The 20,344-nt window shown below is 43.6% G+C and overlaps 1 protein-coding gene across 3 annotated transcripts in view; it reads right to left on the reverse strand.

Moving 5' to 3' along the window:
• DOCK1 (dedicator of cytokinesis 1) overlaps nt 1-20,344 on the reverse strand; it is a 267,474-nt gene that overhangs the window by 65,898 nt on the left and 181,232 nt on the right. For all 3 annotated transcript variants that reach the window (XM_066190723.1, XM_066190724.1, XM_066190722.1), the window contains exons 30-33: nt 11,464-11,542; nt 10,908-11,008; nt 8,034-8,092; nt 1,917-2,065 (exon numbers count right to left, since the gene is read on the reverse strand). In XM_066190723.1, coding sequence (XP_066046820.1) covers nt 1,917-2,065; nt 8,034-8,092; nt 10,908-11,008; nt 11,464-11,542 — 388 coding nt within the window. The remainder of the gene's footprint in view (nt 1-1,916; nt 2,066-8,033; nt 8,093-10,907; nt 11,009-11,463; nt 11,543-20,344) is intronic.

The following is a 20,344-nucleotide window of genomic DNA, read 5'->3' on the forward strand; positions in this document are numbered from 1 at the left end:
CTCAGAGAGGAGATGGGAGCAGGAACAGGCACAAGCTGATCCAAGGAAATTCCATCGGGAAATAAAAAGCGGAAAGTCTGAATTATAGAATCCTGGAATAGTTGGGGTTGGAAGGGACCTCATATCATTCCAACCCCCTGCCACAGGCAAGGACACCTTCCAAAGGCCGGGATCAAACTGGAATAGCTCACCCAGAGAAATGCTCCAACAACCCTCACTGGAGATATTCCACACTGAGCTTCAGGTGGTCCCAGATAACCCCACCTAAGGCCCAGATTAATTCCAGAGGTCCCATGCAGCCTAGACTTTCCCTCAACCCTCTGCTTTTCCCCATCCTGTGATCTTCATGACCCAAAGGCCAACCTGAGACACTCAGCAAACTCAGAACTGCACGATCAATGGAGAGATTGATTACTCCTTGTAGGACGTGGCTGCTTCCTCCAACCCCATGGAAAAGGGGATTGGTTGTTACTTCTGCACCTGTCCTACCAGTGCTACATCCATAAAGAAGCTACACTGCCACAGGGAATAAATACTATGCCAAGTACAACCCCAGACATCTCTGACTTGAGGATGAGGCATTTTTCTTCTCAAATGGCAAAAAAAAAAACCCGCCCTAAGTGAAATATTTAAGACATTCATTTATTAAAACCAGCCGACTATTCCACACAAAGCTGGTTTCCTTCTGTCAGGAAAATTGAGGGCCATAAATTTAGCTATAAAGTTACCCTCGGATTGTTCATGATCTATATAATTGTACAAATAAAAAATGACAAGCAACAAAAGAGAACATCTGACAGGAAAACTGTTTAAATGGCATCCCAGCGAGCATTTCAATCTTTACAGTAGCACTGGAGTCAAACATGAGAGAAAAAAAAAATGATTATGCAGTAATTGGATGAAGCCAAAACACAGTTCACAACCTCTCCACACACCATCCAGCACAAAACAAATCAAAGCAATAAAGCTGATGCCATTTCCCTTGCTTAAGTCTCCCCACGCAGATTTTCATTTACTCTGCCTACAGATTTATTAAGAGCTGCTCCTCAATAGAAGTTCACAAGAGAAGTATGGAAAAGGATAAGGTTTTTCATCCAAGAAAGAAAACTGCCGATAGAAAGGGGGGGGAAAAAGCAAACAACACATCTCAAGCTTTATTGCAAAATTCACAAGGTCATATCCTGAACTGACAGAAATCTCACGGTGGGAACGAGCTCCACTGGCTTAGCCCAAACCCTGCCTGGCCTAACTAGTCTTAAACTCAATCCATAAGCAAAGTTTCAAGGGGAGCAATGTCAGATGAATGATACCAGGAAACTTTCTTTCACTGCACTTGTCTTTCAGAAGTTGAAGCTATCAGGAAAAGATGCAGTGTGTGTATTCAAGGGCTCCCCTCAGCAGGTTCAAATAAAATAGAGTAAAAATGCTCCATTACTATCTGAGATTTTGCAGTGCCTGTAGAGCAAGAAGAAGCACTGACAGGGCTGGATTGTTTTTTTCCTCTTCAAAACGCATAAAACGGTAAGGTAAAATCAGAATTATAAGAGAATAGAGATGATAAATCCTTACAGGTTATACTTTTGCCACATTATCAGCCTTCCTTTATGTCCAATTTATCTCAGGAGCAAACTCCTCGTGTGAGTCACAGTGACAATTTAAGACACCTGTCTTTGTTCCTGTGCCATAACCAAAGATTTCATTTACTACATGCAAATTTCCCCTTCAAGAACCACTTCAAACCAACAGATGCAAACTCCACAGCCCCTCAGGAGTTAGAGGAAATAAGCAAATCCATAATTATATTATTCCTTAGGAAAAAAAAAAAAAAGAGAAATAACAAAACTCCTTATGTTTTGTCGAGGAATGGCCAAATCTTCCTCAGTTTAAAATTTAAATGTCTGCAGCTCTCTGCTTACCCTCTGGAAGCTTCTGGTGGAGTGGAATTCGCACTGCATCATGTCAAAGAAGATGGGGATGGTGGCTTTCCTCAGCTCCGTCTCTGGGATCAGCGTCATTTCCAGGATGGGCCCCACCATCTCTGGGATGAACTTGATTTTATGCTGACCTTTAGGAGAAAAGATTGAGAGCATTTCAGAGTGAACAACCCCTGGCTTTGGTAGAAGATGTAAAAGCTGTATTAATAAATCCTCATGGAGCATAACAATAATTACATTATTATTATTATACTATTATATCATATATATTTATAAGAATATATAAATTTTATATATATATATACTATTATATATGATATATTATTGTGTTTTAATATCAGGCTCTACTGAAACACTTTTTTAGTATTCTTATTTGTTTGATGATAATGATGATGATGATGATGACCACCATTATTATTATTATTGACCATAATAATAATAATAATAATAATTGCACAGGAGAGGAAAAACTGTTTAAATGCAAATCAAGAGGAGCTGTTGAATCAGTCGTCAAGCTGAGACTCGCCACATTTCCCACTCCACATTTTTCGCACCCGAATTTCCAGGTTTTATTTTTGAAACACAATGTGTGGCTGGCAGGGAGGGAGGCTAAAAGGCACATCACTTGTATTAACTTATTTAGACTCCTGTGTGAACAAAATGTTCTCGGTGTCAGTCTATCAAAGTGTCACCACGAGTGCAGCCTAACAGAGCCTCGAGACACGAAAGCACAGCTCAGCCAGCCCACAATATGTCTCCTTTCCTCGGAGCTGAGCTGCCTGCAAAACATGACTGCAGATTTGGCTTCCCAAGAGGAAGCTGCTCCTCCCCCCTTTCCCTGCTCTGCTCCACAAAGGGAAGGGAAATTAAAGCTGAGCAGGAGCAGGGCACCTAATAAATATTGGCCTAGGAAAAAAGAGCAGGTGACTGTTTGGATTACTGGCGAAACGGATGGAGGGTGTGCACGCTGCAAATTATCTGGTGAATAAGACCATGGAAAAACCATCAGGATGGTGGAGTTGGGAGTGACATTAAAGGTCATCCAATTCCACCCCTGCCATGCAGGGACACCTTCCGCTGTCCCAGGTGGCTCCAGCCTGGCCTTGGGCGCTGCCAGGGATCCAGGGGCAGCCACAGCAGCTCTGAGCACCCTTTGCTGGTGTTTCATCACCTCACTTGTCAGCACAGTCCTGAGAGCTCCAAGCAGAAGCTGATATACAAATACAAATACAAATACAAACACATTTCTCCATCAGCAACAGGCTGGAATCCCCTGGGAGCTCAGGACAGAGCTGGAGATGTTCCTCACAAACGCCCCGCTAGGGGTGTTTACAATCAAGTTCAAACTCTGTTCCTATACCCAGTATTGTGCTTCAGACCAGATTCTTGGGAGTCCAGTCCTCAGTTTCCTCCAGCTCTCAAACTCTTGCTCCCCACTGCAGTTACCAGTGGCACAGGACAGAAAAAGATTTCAACTCATTTTTATTCCACTGCACTACAGCACTGTGACAGTAACCAGCGAAGTCTTTAATTGCTAGTTTCACTTTGACCAGAACTAACATAAATCTCAACAAATGTAATCAAGAAAAATCCTTTACCACCGAAACACGCTCCTTTTTTTTTAGCAGATATAATTTAAGTTCCTTGATTTGGCAAACTCCTGAATCCCATTAGCATCAGCAATCGGATCAGGGCAAATTAACACTCCAGGAAAATGGTGACTTTGGGTGCTGCTGCAGCGCTGGGAGCTGCTCAGGAATACCAAGTGAGAGGCCTCCAGCTTCCCTCAGTCTCCTACAAGGATTATTACATTGGGCCTCTCAGGTGACAGATTTCTTGTGTTATGCCTGAGGAGTGGCAGAGTCAATACTGCAGAAAACAAATAACGGTGACAGAAGTTGTTCATCACGCGCCGATTGAACGCTGAGCCACGGAGGGTTTTTCCATTGCCTCAAGCACAGGAATTCCCTCAGAAGAGGAACATCTTTTGAATTTGAGATGTGAATAATCCACACAAGATTAGGATCTTTGGTTTGGCGAGGATGTGTTTCATGATCAGCTCTCTGGGGGAAGCCCCCGAGGTGGGAGGCCTGGGCGACGTCAGTCCCACACGCATCGATGGGTGACACGCACGGGTTTGCTGTGACATCCTGGGAGATGTTGGGCCACTAAAGATTGCTCCACTGGGAGCAAAGCAGGACAGGAAACAATCCTCCCCTGGCCCTCAGGGCATCCATCCCCCTGTCTGATAAACAACCTGGCAAGGAATTCGCCTTTTTCCTCTCCGAGGGAGTGTGGGAACTCCCACGCAGGGACTCCAAATGTGACAATTCTGGGAGAAAAATGAGGAGTGTCTCCTGCAAACCGACTTGTGCGGCTGCTTTAGGAATCACATGCAAAAAAATTCACCTCTGACCATGCAAAACCTTCCCCTTGCAGCAAAAAAAACAACTTTCCCCATGCAAAACCTTCCCCCCCAGTCTTGTGCCTGGCCACGGGACGTGCTCACACAGCAGGAAGGATTTCATCACCAACCAAACCCAAGGTGCTCTCCTTGCTGGATGACGTGTGATTCTCATCTCCCAGATCCTTCCCTTGGCCACAAAAACCTGTGAGTAATTTGCCAGCAGCCTCCCCTGTCCCCCGGGCAGGCTGGGAACACGCCTGACTAACCCACGGAGGGTTATGTGTAATGACTTCTATTTATGTAACACCCAAAGTTCAGGGCTATTTTTAACCCCCCCAACGACATCCAGAGCCTGTCAAGACACCTTTGGTGACGTCAAGCCCTGGGAGGGACGGTGGCACTGGCTGGAGGACGCCAGCAACCATTCCCCTTCACCTTGAGGAGTTTCTCATCTCCATCTCCCCCCCAGCTGCTTCAGACGTCACCCAGAGCAGCGCTGCCCTCCCTCCCAGGGGCCTTTCCCCGGCCACCTCTGCCACCAGGATGTCACCTGAAATGTCACTGCGGCTCCTGTGCCACTGCAGCCCTGCGCACACCGCCTCCTGTCAGAGCCTCCTGTTTGCTGAACTGCATCACAAAACCCTTTTGAGTTCCTGCATTTCCAAGACAGGCCACGGCCTGTCTGATGGGGGTTTTTTTATGCCTAATGTCTCAGCAAGGTTTAAGAAGCCCCAGTTTCACCAAAACAGTGACTCAAAGCAACACATTTTAAAGTTCAGGTTGTGGTATGGAAGGAAAAAAACCCTCTGAAGTGCAGTTCTGCACTATAAATGTTCTTTTTTTTTTTTTTTTTCCTGGCTCATAAAAATAGGAAGGTGTGACTATTGAGCCCCCCACTCCCTGCATCAGAAAGAGGCAGCCAAGTAAAAACTTCAAAAATTCTTATTTCACCATTTATTTTCAGAAAAAAAAAATACTTTTAAATGTGCATTATAGCTGGAGGACTGTCGTGTTCCCAGCTGGGGAGTTTTAACTCAGCAGGCATCGTGTGTTAATAGTGGTATTTAGAAACAAAACCTGATGAGACAAAATATTCATTTTTGAGGCTTTTCTATACCCTTTAATCCATAAATCAAAAGTCAGGGTGGCTTGGTTTCATCATATCTCATGCACAATGGCACAGACATAAAAATCCTGTGCTGAGGAATTCCAGAATTCCAGCCTTTCACTTCTGATTTGGTTTCTGAACACACACATGAATAATTTGATTAATGCAGTGCAGCTTCCAAGATAAAAGTGTCAGGCACCCCCCAATCGATCCCCAAGCAGTGGGAAGTTGGAATTCCTTCTTAATTGATGCTGTGACACAGATGGGGTTGGTGAGGAGCCAGAAGTTCAACACGATCCATGAGTCCAACATGGACTCTCTGTGTGATAAAGAACGTGAGGAAAATCAAGGTGCTGCTCAGGAGAAGCGCAAAGGCTGCCTTGGACTGGGCTCCTGCCTTGCATTTACTTTTCTCTCCCAGCTTTTCTTGGGAAGAGCAGCAATTTCCTGACTCCCTCCACACGTGGGATTTTGGCATTAATGATCCCGTTAATGGACCTTAGAGAATCACAGGTATCAGAGCTTGAGGAGGTCACAGAGGCATCTTACCTGGATCATCTCCATTTCTAAAAAATCCATTAAAAATAAAAGGCTTTCGTGACAGCACAGGAAGAAATATTGAAGAAAACACTACCCCTTGTGCCAATCGATGCCCAAAACTCCAGGGGAAATTATTATCCTTGCTAATGGTGAGAAACTGAAGCCCGGAGCAACTAAATAACCTGTAAAGAGCAGGCAGTGACAGCAGCAGTAGGGAAAGGCAAAATGCACTGCACAAAGCCCAGCCTGGATAAAACAACCTCAGTTAACTACAGCTGGATGGAAAAGTCGCCACCAAACTTTCGACTTTCAGGCCAGTAAATTCTGGGGAAAGTTTAAGAATCCGTAAGAATCCAACGAGGCCAGAAATCCCAGTGAGGACAAAAGGAGCTGGGAAAGGGGCTGAGCCTGGAGAAAAGGAGGCTCAGGGGGGACCTGGTGAATTCTGCACAGCTCCCTGCCAGGAGGGGACAGCCGGGGGGGTCGGGCTCTGCTCCCAGGGAACAGGGACAGGAGGAGAGGGAACGGCCTCAGGCTGGCCCAGGGGAGGATCAGGGTGGATATCTGGGAAAATTCCTTCACCAAAATGATTTACAAGCACTGGAAGGGGCTGCCCAGGGAGGTCTGGAGTCCCCATCCCTGGAGGGATTTAAAATCCATGTGGATGCGGCACCTGGGGACGTGGGGTGGCCTTGGCAGTGCTGGGCTGGACTCCACCTTTTCCAACTTGAACAATTCCATGACTCCAGGACTGCGGGGCTGGAAGAGGGAAGGATTTGGCTAATTACTCACCCAGAGGCTGCCAGCATCCCACGCTGGGTGATGCAGCAGCAGGCACGACACTGATTTTATTACCTGCCTGTCAAGTCACATCTCAGTCGTGCACTAAGCTCTAATCTGTTCTCCAGACACTTAATTCACCAAAGATGCTTCTAATAAAAGTGAACTCAGCTGCTCTCTGAAGCCTTTTTCTCATCATTGCAGCAGATAGGATGCAAATTTCTGTGATATCAAATACTTATGAACCCTTGGCACTCTCTTCTCTTAGAGATACTGGGGTTTTTTCAACTCTCAGCAACAACAGCTCAGCCAGAGATAGAAGTGAAGTGGCAAACGTGTTTATTTCTGATCATTTAAGGAAGTTTTGATAAAACTCAGAAGAGCTGAAGTGTCTGGGCTGTTAAGCTCAGGAAAATGAAATCTGGCAGACAAGTACACTCGGGTCACAGTAAATACTCAGTTCCTCATGAAATTCAAGCCCTGTACAGGCAAATTATACTCAGAGAGCAGCTCAGGCTGGGAAGAGGCAGAGCTGCCTCATTTACCTACGAGCTCCAGGGAGATCCAACTTCCCAGAGTCACTGATGCAGCCAGACAAGGCTGAAAAGCTGAGTTCAAGCAGAATTTCCAGGCTGAGGTACCGAGAACCATTGGACACATCCATTTTGCTACAGTCCCAGGTACTGCATCCTCAAGGGAGTAAATACAAATACATGTGTATAGAGATTTTTTAAAGGGGAAAAAAGACCCCCTTTGAGTAGTTTAGGAACCCTAGGTACTGAGAATTTTAGATTTTCTGTGACAGAAGAAACAGAAAAAGTTAGAAAGTCTAAACAGAAGAAAAGAAGGTAAGAAAACCCACAGAACAGGCATCACCAGAGCAATGGCTTTGTGTTCAGCAAGAGGCTGAAACCCACAAAAACCACGAGACACATAAATATCAACAAGAGTGATGCGCCTTCCCAGATGGTGAATTAAATATGCAGAGGTGGCTGGATTTCTTAAATCACCCGGTTTTTCAAAGCTTTCTGCTGGCATACTTTTGTTTCAAGAGAAAGCCGACTGATTTTAGAGAAGCATGGGATGGCTTGGGTTGGAAGGGACATCACAGCCCAGCTCATTCCATGGGCAGGGACACAGACCTTCCATAGATCAGGTTGCTCCAAGTCCCATCCAACCTGGCTGGGAATGGAATTTTCCCGGGAATATCCCTCTAAATAGTTTTTTGGGAACACTGAAGGCAACCCATGCTTAGGATACTCACCCAGGTTGTACCACATGTCCCTGATCTCAAACCCAATCTGCCTTCTCATGTCCCCGTACCTTAAAAAGGAGAACAAAACCAGCATTTATTAAAAATAAATCTAAGACCTTCAAGCAGATAAATCTCATTTCAAAATCAGAGTCTTGAAAAAGAGAAGAAATTCCAGACCAGGTTCTCAAATTGCACCCACACTGCTGAGATTCCCTGGCTACCCCCAGCAGCTCAGCAAAGCTTCCGTAAACATCGAAACTTGGAGGAAAAAAGGTTCCCAGCCTCAACAATTCCAACATTCCATGGTCCCAGGCTGAGGTGGGAGCCCACCCACCCCAAAGCTGGCGGCACCAACACCTCCCATCTCCCACCAGGGTCATTTTCCATTCCCCTCCCTCTGCACGTGAACACCAGGAGAGCTTTAATGAGTGCAATCATCCCAATGCCTTCATTAAGGATGGGATCATAACGAGCTCCAAGGATGCATTTGCTACATGCAATATGTGCAAGTGAAAGATCATTACTTAAACAACAGGATGAGCCAAACTGTAATATCTGGCAACTTGTAGGATTTCTGGGGGATAATAGTGAGACACCCTGTCATTAATACGGATTAAAGAGAATCTTCTGCATCATTAAGGATCTGTTATTATCTAATGCTTAAATGCAATGTTTAGCAAAACCCACAAATTACAATAATTAAATTTTAATTATTAAATATTTGACGATTTAATTGAAATATGTACTTAAAAAGACGGGTGAGTGTGAGATTGAATTAACTGATTAATTATACCCCTTTTGACACAGAAGTGCCTTCACACAGCAATGAAAGTGCCTCCAGACCATGCATTTATTGAATCTCGAATTTATTGTCTTGGTTCCTGTCTCCAAAACCTGATTAAACTGAAAATAACAATTTGCAAATTCATTATAAACAAAGATTTACAATTTTGCAAACTTTATTAAGCAACCACTTCAAACGACTTAATTTATTTACTTCTATTAGCAGTGAGCAATGCCTGTTGATTCCATGAATTCCTTCAGCGAGATAAACTGCTCTGTTTATCATAAAAATCACTCCAAGAAAATTTGTGCCTGTGGTTCCCATCCTGACAAAGAGGAATTATCAGTCCACAAATGTATTTGACAGCAATTTCCAGCCCAATTACAGCTCAGCTTTTGGCTTTTTGTTCAGGTCAGGAGTCTGAGCTGAACTAAAATGCTCTCGTAGGTGCTCACTAACACTGGGCAGAGAGAGCAAAAGGATTCTAAATTTAATGGAACAAAATTTACCTGCAACACCACCTCAATTTCCTAAATAAAATCCATCTGCCTTTACAACACCACCTCAATTTCCTTAAATAAAATATACCTGGCTCTGCAATACCAGCTCGATTTCCTTAAGAACCTTTTATCTATAATGTTATTTATGGTATTGATAGCACATGCCCCAAACCCTGAGCTCTGCTTGACACCACTTTTCCTCTGAACTTGTCAATATTCCTGTTTCATCAAGGAAGCCCCACGAGTTCCAGGTAGAGCAGATCCTAAAATGCTTTAAAATTCTCTTTCAAGGCTCAGGTAGAGAGCACAGACTCCAAAGGAAACACCTCAAAACTCAGGAGGGAGAGGGGGAGTTTGCAGGGCAAAACTTGGCTCCCACAAAAAGGGATGGGATGCGGAGCCCTTCCTGAATTTTCTGGACAAAACCTAAAAGCCACACGAGGAGCAAAAAGCCTTTAGAGTCAAGTCACTGCAGCAGTGATGAACTGTCCCCGCTCTCCCTGGGATTTCTCTTATCATAATAATAGACAGAAAGGCCTGAAGTGGGAAGGTGAAGGGATACAAAATGCAGTTTCTTTCTCTACACAGACATATTTTATTTATTGTGCACACCAGGAGCCTGAGCTGTGCTCGTTCAAAAGGGAATCACAGCTTGGAAATTCCCCATTTTTGGGACCTCACCAGCTTTTCTAGCTGCTCTTCCCAAATGTTATGCCACAGAAAAAGAATCCACACACTCTGAAATCACAAAACTGCCTCTTTTCAGAGCTTGGTGGTTAGTTACGTAATAATGAAGTCACTACTGTGGAACACCAATAAAAGGAAGGAAAAATATCAACAGGACAAGGAGAAAAAGGTCTCAGTTTGTGCCAAGGGAGATTAAATGGAGAGTTGGGAAAATTTCCCCACTCAGAGGGTGGTCAGACGTTGGGATTGGTTGTTCAGGTGGAGTTTCCCACCCCTGAATGGATTTAAGAGCTGGCACTTGGGGACCTGGGGCCCTGGTGGCCTTGACTCCATGATCTCAGAGGTCTTTTCCACTCTTAATCACTCTGGTTAAACAAAAATCTTCATGTTCCACTCTTATTTCCAGGCTTTTCCCCCCCTTTTCACAGCTTTCCTTTGCTGTGGGATTCTGACTGGTTGGAGGCAGGGAATATCATCCCTCAGAAGCAGGAAAAGGCTGTACTTATCCCAACCCATCCTTCAGGGACAGCCCAGTGGAGATGGCTGGAGCAACCAAAATTCCCTCCTAACTGAGGTCAGGGATTAATTAACAATCAAGAGCAGAGGTAAAATGAGACTGGAAGAAGCACAAAGCTGAAGTGATTTCAAAATGCAGTTTTTTATAACATGTTAACGCTTCTGAGAACCTTGACTTCCTGATCATCCTGAATTTATCAGAGGTGAACGGTGAAATTCAGATCTCGATGCCGGGGCACAAACACACCCAACCCTTGATTCATGTTTTTCAACCCAACCTTTCATTATCCCCTCATTGCATCTCAATTTGAATAGATTTAGCAAAGGAATTAAATTGAAATTAGGGCAATAGACCTCGAGTTCTTGGCCATGATAAAGACGACGAGCAGGACTTACTTGTTAAGGATTTTTGCTCTTTTAGCACTTGAAAAATTCTCCAGTTGTAAAGATTCTTGCGTGAGAAAAGCAACAGCCAGGTGGAAATAGTTGTTCCAGAGCTGAAAGGCCCCAAAATGACAACAAGAGATTCCATTAATCCTCTGAGATGTTTCCCTACACACCTACAAAACAACTTAAAAGTCTCTAAATTATGCACATAAATATTTCAAGGAGAAAAGAACAGACACCACAGAGATGGTGTTTCTTGATAAATTCTTAATACAGCTCCTCGTTGCCTTTATGTTTCCAACAAATATTTCCCAGCTACAAATCCCAATTCTTTGTGTTTTGATGATCCAAGCAGAATCCCAACCCAAACCCTGCTGTGATTCTGTGATTCCCTGACAAGACCCACAAGTCAGGAACAGATCACAACAACTGCTGAGCCTGGAATGATTTAACTGGAGTAACACAACGATGAATAAACACACCACAACGACATGTTAAAGGCAAAAAAAATAAATAAATTAAATTAGTAACATTTATTCCGTTAAAACCGGGAGTCTTTTCTTACCTGTAACTCAAAGTTGGCTTGATCAAGGAATTTTTTGTTTAGCATATCTGCATACTGATTAATTGCTCGCAGGAAGACTCTGAAAGATCAAGAGAAAATGACATAATTACGCACTTCTGGGGTACCTTTGTATATTTGGCATCCCAATTAGACACAGAATCCGAGTCTGTCTGGAAAGTGAAACTTGAGGCTGATACCTGAAAAGCAGTGTGATCTCACCACTGGTAAGTGTACAGAATTCTATGCAGATGTTCTCCAAATTAATCAAGTGAATTAGCATACGCAGAAACAGAGGGAGTGTTTGGGATAAAATCACGTGTCTTTAAAATACCTCTTCATAATCAAGAGATCATTAAAAATTCTGTTTATTAGCACTATATAGACATGTATTTTTAAAGTTACAGTCTTGTGTCCAACCCAGACCCGCAACTGGTTGTATTTGAACTTTAAGGTCAAGAAAATCACGTTTTTAAGCACAAGAGGCAAAAAAAAAAAAAATCCACTTATGGCACAACAGAAATGCTGCTGAAGGACAATCTTTAAAGCATTGTTCACTGCTCTACTTCCAAAATGCTAATTCAGTACCCACTGTAGTCTATGGAGTTTCTAAAACGCTTCTTAAATTGCAAAAGGAGTTGGCCTGACAAGCTTGAAAGAGAAAAACCAAATGGCACAGGAGAAGTAGGGCACTACATATTCATGGTGCTGGAAAATAAACAGATTATTCCTTGGTAGCCTGATCTCCATTTTCAAAACAAACATGAGATTCCCCCTGCAAACTCGGAATTTATGCTGTGCAGCTGCCAGCTAATGCCCAGACAAATGAGCTGCTCTTTGGAGCAGGCTGGGGGAGAGATTGGAGTCTCCTCAGAGTCCCCAAAAATGATGAAAACCCTTCCTGACACGTTCTGGGTTTGTTTTTTCCCCACCCCAAAAACCAATCTTGAAAAAGGAAGTTCACTACTGCAAATAAAAAAAAAAGTTGATTCTTCCTTCAGGCTGGGCAAAAGGAAAAAAAAAAAAAGAAAGAAAAAAGAAGCGGAATTATTTAAAACAAACCAGCTAGAAAGGGTTTGTACTGAATTTAAGATAGTTAGCAATTTCTCCTGAAAAAAAATTAATATTTAGCTGAAAGTTTGGTATCCAAGCGAAAGGAAGCCTCCAGATCACACACAGGCAACATGAGAGAAACAGACATTGTTTATATATATTTTATATTTGTACACTGATAAATTTATACATGGGCAATATGTTGCCAAGCAATTATTTATGAACATATTGACGTATTTATATAAATATATCAATATGTACACAAATTCATAAATGTATCAATATGTACATAAATTCATAAATGTACCAGCATGTACATGAATTCATCAGCATGCCAAGAGAGTTTATTTATTTATATATCGAAATAAATTAATAAAGGGAAAAAATTGATGCCGCTGGGATCTATCTGTAGTAAAAGGTCAGATCATCCCCATGGCAGAATTACGGAGGAGAAAGAAAGGATCTAAATGGGAAAATTAAAATTAAGTTCAGAAGGAAAAATACAAAAAGAATTAAAATATGAAAGTGTATTTAAAAGATAAGCAAATATACATAAAAATCAAGTACATACATATATACAGGTGTGTTTTATAATATTATTTTTTATAACTAAGATGACAGAGCCACCCAGCACACCCAAGGAGGAATTTCAGCACTTCAACCCATATTCAGCATCTCTGTCAGTGTTTTGGGCGAGCACTTCATTAAGAGATTTATAAATGAGCTGAATCCAGCACACAAATGAACACCCTGCACTGCTCCAAAATATATGGATTTGAGATCTATGATTCAATTACCGAGCTGTAGCACAAACTAAGATTGAAATCAAAGTTATCCGTGTGATCAGACAATCGCCAGTTCCATCCTCTCCTTTATCCCTGCTTTGCTTTGTGCTTTTGAAAGCTGATAATGGAATGAGATGTGTAAATCTTCCCCCAGAATTAACAATTTCACGTGGTGCAGGGGCCATCCAAGGCTGCTTCCTCATGGACATAAAAATGGTTCCAGCTCAGGCAGGGCTGTGCCTCCAACTTAATGATGCTGCCTTAAGACACCACTGTAATGTTTTCAATCTATTCCATCTAATTAAGCTTTGGCACAATCTCATTAGTTTATATACTATTATTTTTCTTTAATTTGTAACTCTTTTTTTTTTTCCCCCTTCTATTAATTCCAGGGAATACCAACAAAGAACAAATAATACAAATTCTGCTGTATTTGCCAGCAAGGAAAAGGAGCAGAGCACAGAACGCGTGTTCAACTGGAGCTGGAATTAAACAACCCCTGGGTGTCAGGAGGGTTTAGGAAGCCAGGAATTCCTCCCATTTTCCATAAAGCAACATCCCAAAGAAAAGATGGAGAGACTAAATGTTGATTTTTGAATTTTTGAAATCCCAATTTATTCTTGATTTGATTTGCTCAAGCCTTCTGTGACTGGATGCAACACTTCCTACATAGGTCAGTGGAAAAATCCCAGGGACAGTCAACAGAACAGCATCATCATCACCATCATCCTTATTATTATTTTTATTATTACTTCTACTACTCCTACTCCTACAATTATTATTACAGTCTCTCTTCATTTGCCAATCAAATGTCATGGCAAACCCCACAGCATTTTCCTGGATATTTTAGCACCTCCAGTGCCTGCAGCAAACAGCAAAATTAAGATGTTTTTTATCTAATGAAGTTAATTTAAAAAAAATATTTAATCAAATATTGGCAAGAAGAAGTAGCAAGTTGTAAGATCACTACTCTGAAGAGAGAATTTCAGTAGTAAAAAACCATCCTGGATGAATTCTTGGCTGTAACCTGGGCAATGCTTTGCTATCACCTGGGAAGTCGCTGCAACTCATGAATATAAAAACGCTTCAGGTTTATGCCCAAATAAAAACTGAAAGAGGAAGATGAAATATTTCATCATTCCAGGTGTTAGTTAAATCCCCTTCCTCCTCCAAAGCAGACCCTGACAATTTTCCGTAACTTCACTGTCAAAAGTCAGAGAAAATGGGAAATGAAGCAAAAAGTGGCTCTTCAGAATAAGTGGAATTAACCCAAAAGCAACAGTTCTGTACTGAAGAAGAAAGGACTTGGCTGCTGGAACACTCTCAAGGATAAAAGGTGGACATCACTGGGCCAAGGGATAAATAATCCAAACTCTCAGCTGGAGAGCATCCCTGGCAGTGCCAGCCCTTATCTCGCTGTAATTAATAATGAAGATTGGCTCCCAATTGCGTGTGCATAAAAAGAAGTGCTCTTCTTGAAATTCAGTTTCAATGAACAAAAGAATTTATTATCCGCGTCAGGAAGAGGCACAGAAGTTAAACTTTGAAAAAGGAACAAGTTCGGAGCCTGGAACCCAACACAATGGACTCTGCTGCCATGTAAGACAACAAAACCTAATCCGAATGTATTGGGGAAGATTGGTGAGACAAAAGACTTTATCAACCCAATTAAAAGCAGGAAATTAACATTTTCTATGATGTGACAGGAATAGAAGGAATATGATTACAGGAGGAAGTCACTTCAGGATATGTGGAAGAAAGAAGGGCATAAAAATCCACCAAAGAACAAAATCAACACCCTGGACAGAGGAGGGTTTTGTGTGAGCTCTGGGGAAGCGGGGACGGGGATGGCTCCAAGGGCATCCAGAGATTCCGGTTGTCTCTTCTGTTGTAGTTTGACCCTCTGAGGCAGGGACTGTCCTCTCATTCTGTGTTTAGAGACATTCCACAGACCAGAATCAGAATCATTTTGGTTGGAAGGGACCTTAAATCCCACCCAGTGCCACCCTTGCCATGGGCAGGGACACCTTCCACTGTCCCAGGCTGCTCCAGCCCCAATGTCCAACCTGGCCTTGGGCACTGCCAGGGATCCAGGGGCAGCCACAGCTGCTCTGGGAATTCTGTCCCAGCTCCTCCCCACACTCCCAAGGAACAATTCCTGCCCAAATCCCATCTTAATCTCCCAAATTTCAGCTTAAAGCCATTTCCCCTTTTTCCTCCCTCCCCAGGCCCTTGACCCAAGTCTCTCTCCAGACTTCTGGGAGCCTCTGAGAGAGACTTTAAGGTGTCCCCAGAGCGTCCTCTCTGTCACCAGGCTTTCTTGGCATTTCACCCCTGTTCATGCATTTCCTGATCAGACCTCTATCAGCTCTCCATGATCCAGCAGGGACAGTGAATTGCCCAGCACCTTCTGAATGTGACACAAAGGATGGCTGAGAGCTCAGGTGAGAGAAGCCACAGAAAAGGAGATGGAGGAAACCATGGCAGAGGTCAATACGAGGACATACAGGTCACAAAAGGCAAAACATCTCAAAAAAAACCCCAACCCAAAACCCCAGGTGACCAAATCTCAGTGCCCTGTTTGGGTACATCCACCTCGCCCTGCCTCTGGCAGTCCTCATCCCTCCAGTGATTTCTCCCCCTTTCTGGCTCTCACTCCAGAGTTCATCCATCCAGGAATGTGCTGCTGGTTCATGAACTCACTTCAATTTCAACTCCTGACTCCTGGGAATGTTTCCTGTTATTGATTATTACTCATTCCCACAAGGCCCATAGGTGCTTAATTGCTTTGTGGATGCAGAGATTGCTTCACCAAAGAGAGCAAAAATTAATGGTTGGATTCTGTAGTTTTCCAAAAGGTGCTTTTTTTCTTTTCCCTCCAAACAACCTCACTGCCTCCAGGAGGGCTGGGAACATACATCAAATCCTGACTTCCAGTGGCAATTGTAAATGAAGGAGGGACAGAGGGATTCGATTTATAAATGGAACTGGAGTCAAGGTGCCAAACAATCCTTTTTTTTTAGCCCTTTCTCAGGTTCCGTCACTTTTTATTCTGCCATTCTCCCTCCTAATTAGTCAAGTGCCCTGATTTGCTCGTGTTTAAAAGCATTCTGTGCCCCGTTTTCTCTCACTCAGCTTCTGACATTGTTGGAAAGTATTTGCAGGAGCTGCAGGAGGTGAGGGAAGCTGGGTGCAGGAACACCCATCCAACTGCCTCTGCAGAAACACTGCTCTGGAGGAATAATCCACAGAGAAATACTGAAAAAGTGGAAATATTTATACAGCCCATGCCATTTTGCATGTTATTTAGTTAGCTCCAGCACCCAGGGAGTTGGATTTACACTCTGAGTGTTTATGCAAAATATTTCTGACAGGAAAATTTCTGACAGAGAAAGAAACAATACAAACAAGCAATGTCCTCCCCACTAGTTTTCCTTAAGCAAACATCAAAAAAAAAAAAAAAAAGGAAGGAAAAAAAAAGACAAAATTGCTTCCTTAATGGCAGAATAATTATCTAAACAAGAATACACAGACACAGCTTAAGGTAACTTCGGTTTAGGTGATAATTTGATAAAAGAGAGGGAATTTGGAGTGAGGTTCTAAAAGGCACTGTTATGATGTGATTTCAGTTAATTTAGATGGAAGGATAATGAATGCCTTATTGCAGCTGATCAGCCTTCCTGCACATCATCACGCTCCCCATGCCTGAGCTCCTGCTCCTCTGGGAGACAAACTCCATGTGCTGACAGAGTCCTCTCCCTTGTCACCCTGGGTGGGAAACAACAGCCCCAGACCTGGGAATCCCAGAGCAAAACCCAAACCCAGATGAAGATTTAGGAAGGCACGAGGAGCACAGCAAAACCTTCTCTGAACACCCCTCACCTCAACCCCCTCCATCCCTCTTGCAAAGCACTGTTTTAAACAGCTTTTTCTTAGTCATGAATTAAAAAAATAAATTTTCCCTGGTGTTCAACCTAAACCTCCCCTGGGCCAGCCTGAGGCTGTTCCCTCTCCTCCTGTCCCTGTTCCCTGAAGCAGAGCCCGACCCCCCCGGCTGTCCCCTCCTGTCAGGGACTTGTGCAGAGCCACAGGGTCCCCCCTGAGCCTCCTTTTCTCCAGGCTCAGCCCCTTTCCCAGCTCCCTCAGGAATTCTCCAGCCCCTTCCCAGCTCCGTTCCCTTCCCTGGACACGCTCCAGCCCCTCCATGTTTGTCGTGTTGAGAAGGGTCCAAAACTGCCCCCAGGATTTGAGGTGTCTCACCAAAAGAGACTCAAAGCCATTGAAATGGCTCAGTCTGAAGGCACCCTCGCATCTCCCCCAGCTTTCCCCTTTCCCCAGTTTTGTCTCTTTTCCTTCCCTCTTCACCTGCCTTTGCACCTCCAGGCCTCCCAGCTGCCCACCACTAATGAATTAATTTCATTTAACATTTCTTTATATCTACACATCCCTGCCCAGTCCATTTCTTTCTCTTAAAGACCATTTTAAAAGGGTTTAAAAGACTCCTTGCAGCATCCTCTAATTCAGCAGGCTAAAGAGCAGTCAAAACTTAAAAAAAAAAAAGAAAAAAAAAAAAGAAAAAAAAAAGAAACTAAATCCTTGATCATTTGCTGCCTTTTGAATTACAATTCCTGGGCTGAGGATGATAATAGCAGAGAGTAATCCCAAAGAAGACTTGCTACTAAATACCCACATTAGCATAATCTCCTCATAATGCCTGCTCCACAGCAGCACAGGTGCTCCATGTCACTTTATTAACCTATTTTCTAACAAATATTTCAGCCCCGGCTTTAGCACATTATCTCTAATCACTGATAGCTCTCCCCTCATCAGCATTCCAGGCCCAGCTCCTCTAAAACAAAGGGGACAGATGAATGAAAAATCACTGAGTTACGAAACGCTGAAGGACAAACTTGTGGGCTGACTACCAATAGCCAGGGCCCTGCCAGAGGCACGATGGATTCTTTTCTCCAAGGTGCCTCTGGAGCAGCCGCTCAGGGCTGTGTCCAGGTGGGCTTTGAGTCTCTCCAAGGATTGGGATGTGCTTGGATAACCCTGGATCTGACTGCCCTCACCCTCCTGCTCTCTTCACTATGTGTCTGAAGTCTCAACTGTGCTTTTTGGATGACTTTGAGTGCAGGAGAGAAGAGGTTTGAGCCTTCCATCCCCTTTCCCAAAACAACTTTGCCTCCTGGAATTATATCTAACACCGTGGGTAGAGCCGTCCACACTCAGTTTCAGCACCTGGAGAATTTTCTGGCAGAGTAATAAAAGCTTGGAAATCGCATTTTTTCTAATGGAAGTGCTAGCAGACAATTTAATTTAAGCGTTTTGAGCTCAGGCTACAACGCTGGCAAAGTAGCATCTCTTGCAAGTGGACAACGTTACGATTCCTCTGCTCCAAAGTTATTATTCTAAAGGAAGCAGACTTGCTGAATTCCAAGAGACTTTCTATTGTGGCAGTTGGCAAAAACTCCCAACAGAGCTTGTAATTTCAAACAAATGTAATTTGTTGGAGTGCTGCTGGGAGGGATCTGTGCCATCAGGTGAGTTATTAAACAAGCATTTCATTGTAGTGCAATGCTCAACAAAATGCGGGAAGCTTTTGCTAGGAAGAGAAATCAGCACCTTCCCCTCTGGAAGGATCAGAGAATCCCAGAAGGGTTTGGGTGGGGACTTTAGATCCCATCCAGCGTCATCCCTACCACGGACAGAGACACCTTCCACTGTCCCAGGCTGCTCCAAGTCTGGCCTTGGACACTTCCAGGGATGGAGCAGCCACAGCTTCTCTGGGCCAGGGCCTCACCACCCAACTTTTCACCTCACTTCTTGCTTTGCCTTGATTTCACGAAGGAATTCAGCCACTTTTTGCAGTGCTAAAAATCAATATAGAAGAAGATGGGGTTTTCTTCCTGTTGCACTGCTTTTCACACAATAATTACAGAAGTAATTCATGGAAGGGTAGGGAAAGGACACCACAGGCAAATTTTCCTGCAAAGCATGGAAGTTTTGGCTGAATTTGCCAAAATGTTCTCAAATCCTTGACAGGGCTTGCAGCAGCGGAACCTCCCTTGCTCTGTGCTGACAGCACTGGCCTCTGCTCCTTCCCCATTTCCATGGATACTGGAGGTGATTAAGGCCACTTTAGCTACTTATGGATAAATCAATAGAATTGATCTGCTACATTGCAAATTATTTGGCATTCTCCTCCATCTTGCCATCAACTGGGAAGACAATTGCACCCGGCTAAACAAATGTCATGATGCTGCTTGGGAAAGAATCTCCCTTTTTTCCTGCGGGTATTTAATTTATCAAATTCCACCGGAGAATAGCAATGAGGAAGAAGAAAGCAGTCTGCAAAGGTTGGGTTATCACCTCTCCAGTGCTGGGGTCACCAATCAGGTGTGCTCAGAAATTCCATTTGCTGAAGTTTCCACCCCAAAATGTGAAGTTCATTCTGATGGCAGAAAGTTTTCTTGGGAGCCGAATTATCCCAGCGCCTTCCCATGACTTTTATTTTCTAATCCAAGCAATCACAAGCACAGAGGCACTGCCCAGAAGAGCTGAACCTGCACAAAACTGGAATCCATCTCCCCAGCAGACGCACACGAGCAGAGACTCCCTGGGAAAAGGTTAAAATGGGATTTCTTGTAAGAGATGAGCGGGATAAACTCCAGCAGCTGTTCCGCTGGGCCGTGCCACGGCTGCTTATGCAGCTGACAGCTTTGTGAAGGGAACACTAATGCTGGCAGAGTGGAAAAAAAAAAAAATCTTGCTGGAGCTTTAGGTAAGCCTGCGTTTGATCCAAAGGGTGGCTCTCAGATATTAAAGCGACACGAAATGTTTCAGGGAGGCAGTGGGGCGTGTTACAACGCAGCTACAAGGGGTGTGCTGTAGTGAGCTGTGTGCAGTGGGTCCTTGGGAAGGGCTCACCTGGGATAAGTATGCAGCACTCCACTCTGGTTTGCTCCGAAAGATCTTTTTTAGTACTTTCTTCTTGTGGAAAAGTTTTGGGAAAAACCAAGTAGCCTCAGGATTAATACCTAGTG

This window comes from Chamaea fasciata, unplaced genomic scaffold, assembly GCF_029207755.1.
Source record: "Chamaea fasciata isolate MVZ Bird 193981 ecotype frontalis unplaced genomic scaffold, bChaFas1.0.hap1 SCAF_9, whole genome shotgun sequence".
Lineage (NCBI taxonomy): Eukaryota > Metazoa > Chordata > Aves > Passeriformes > Sylviidae > Chamaea > Chamaea fasciata.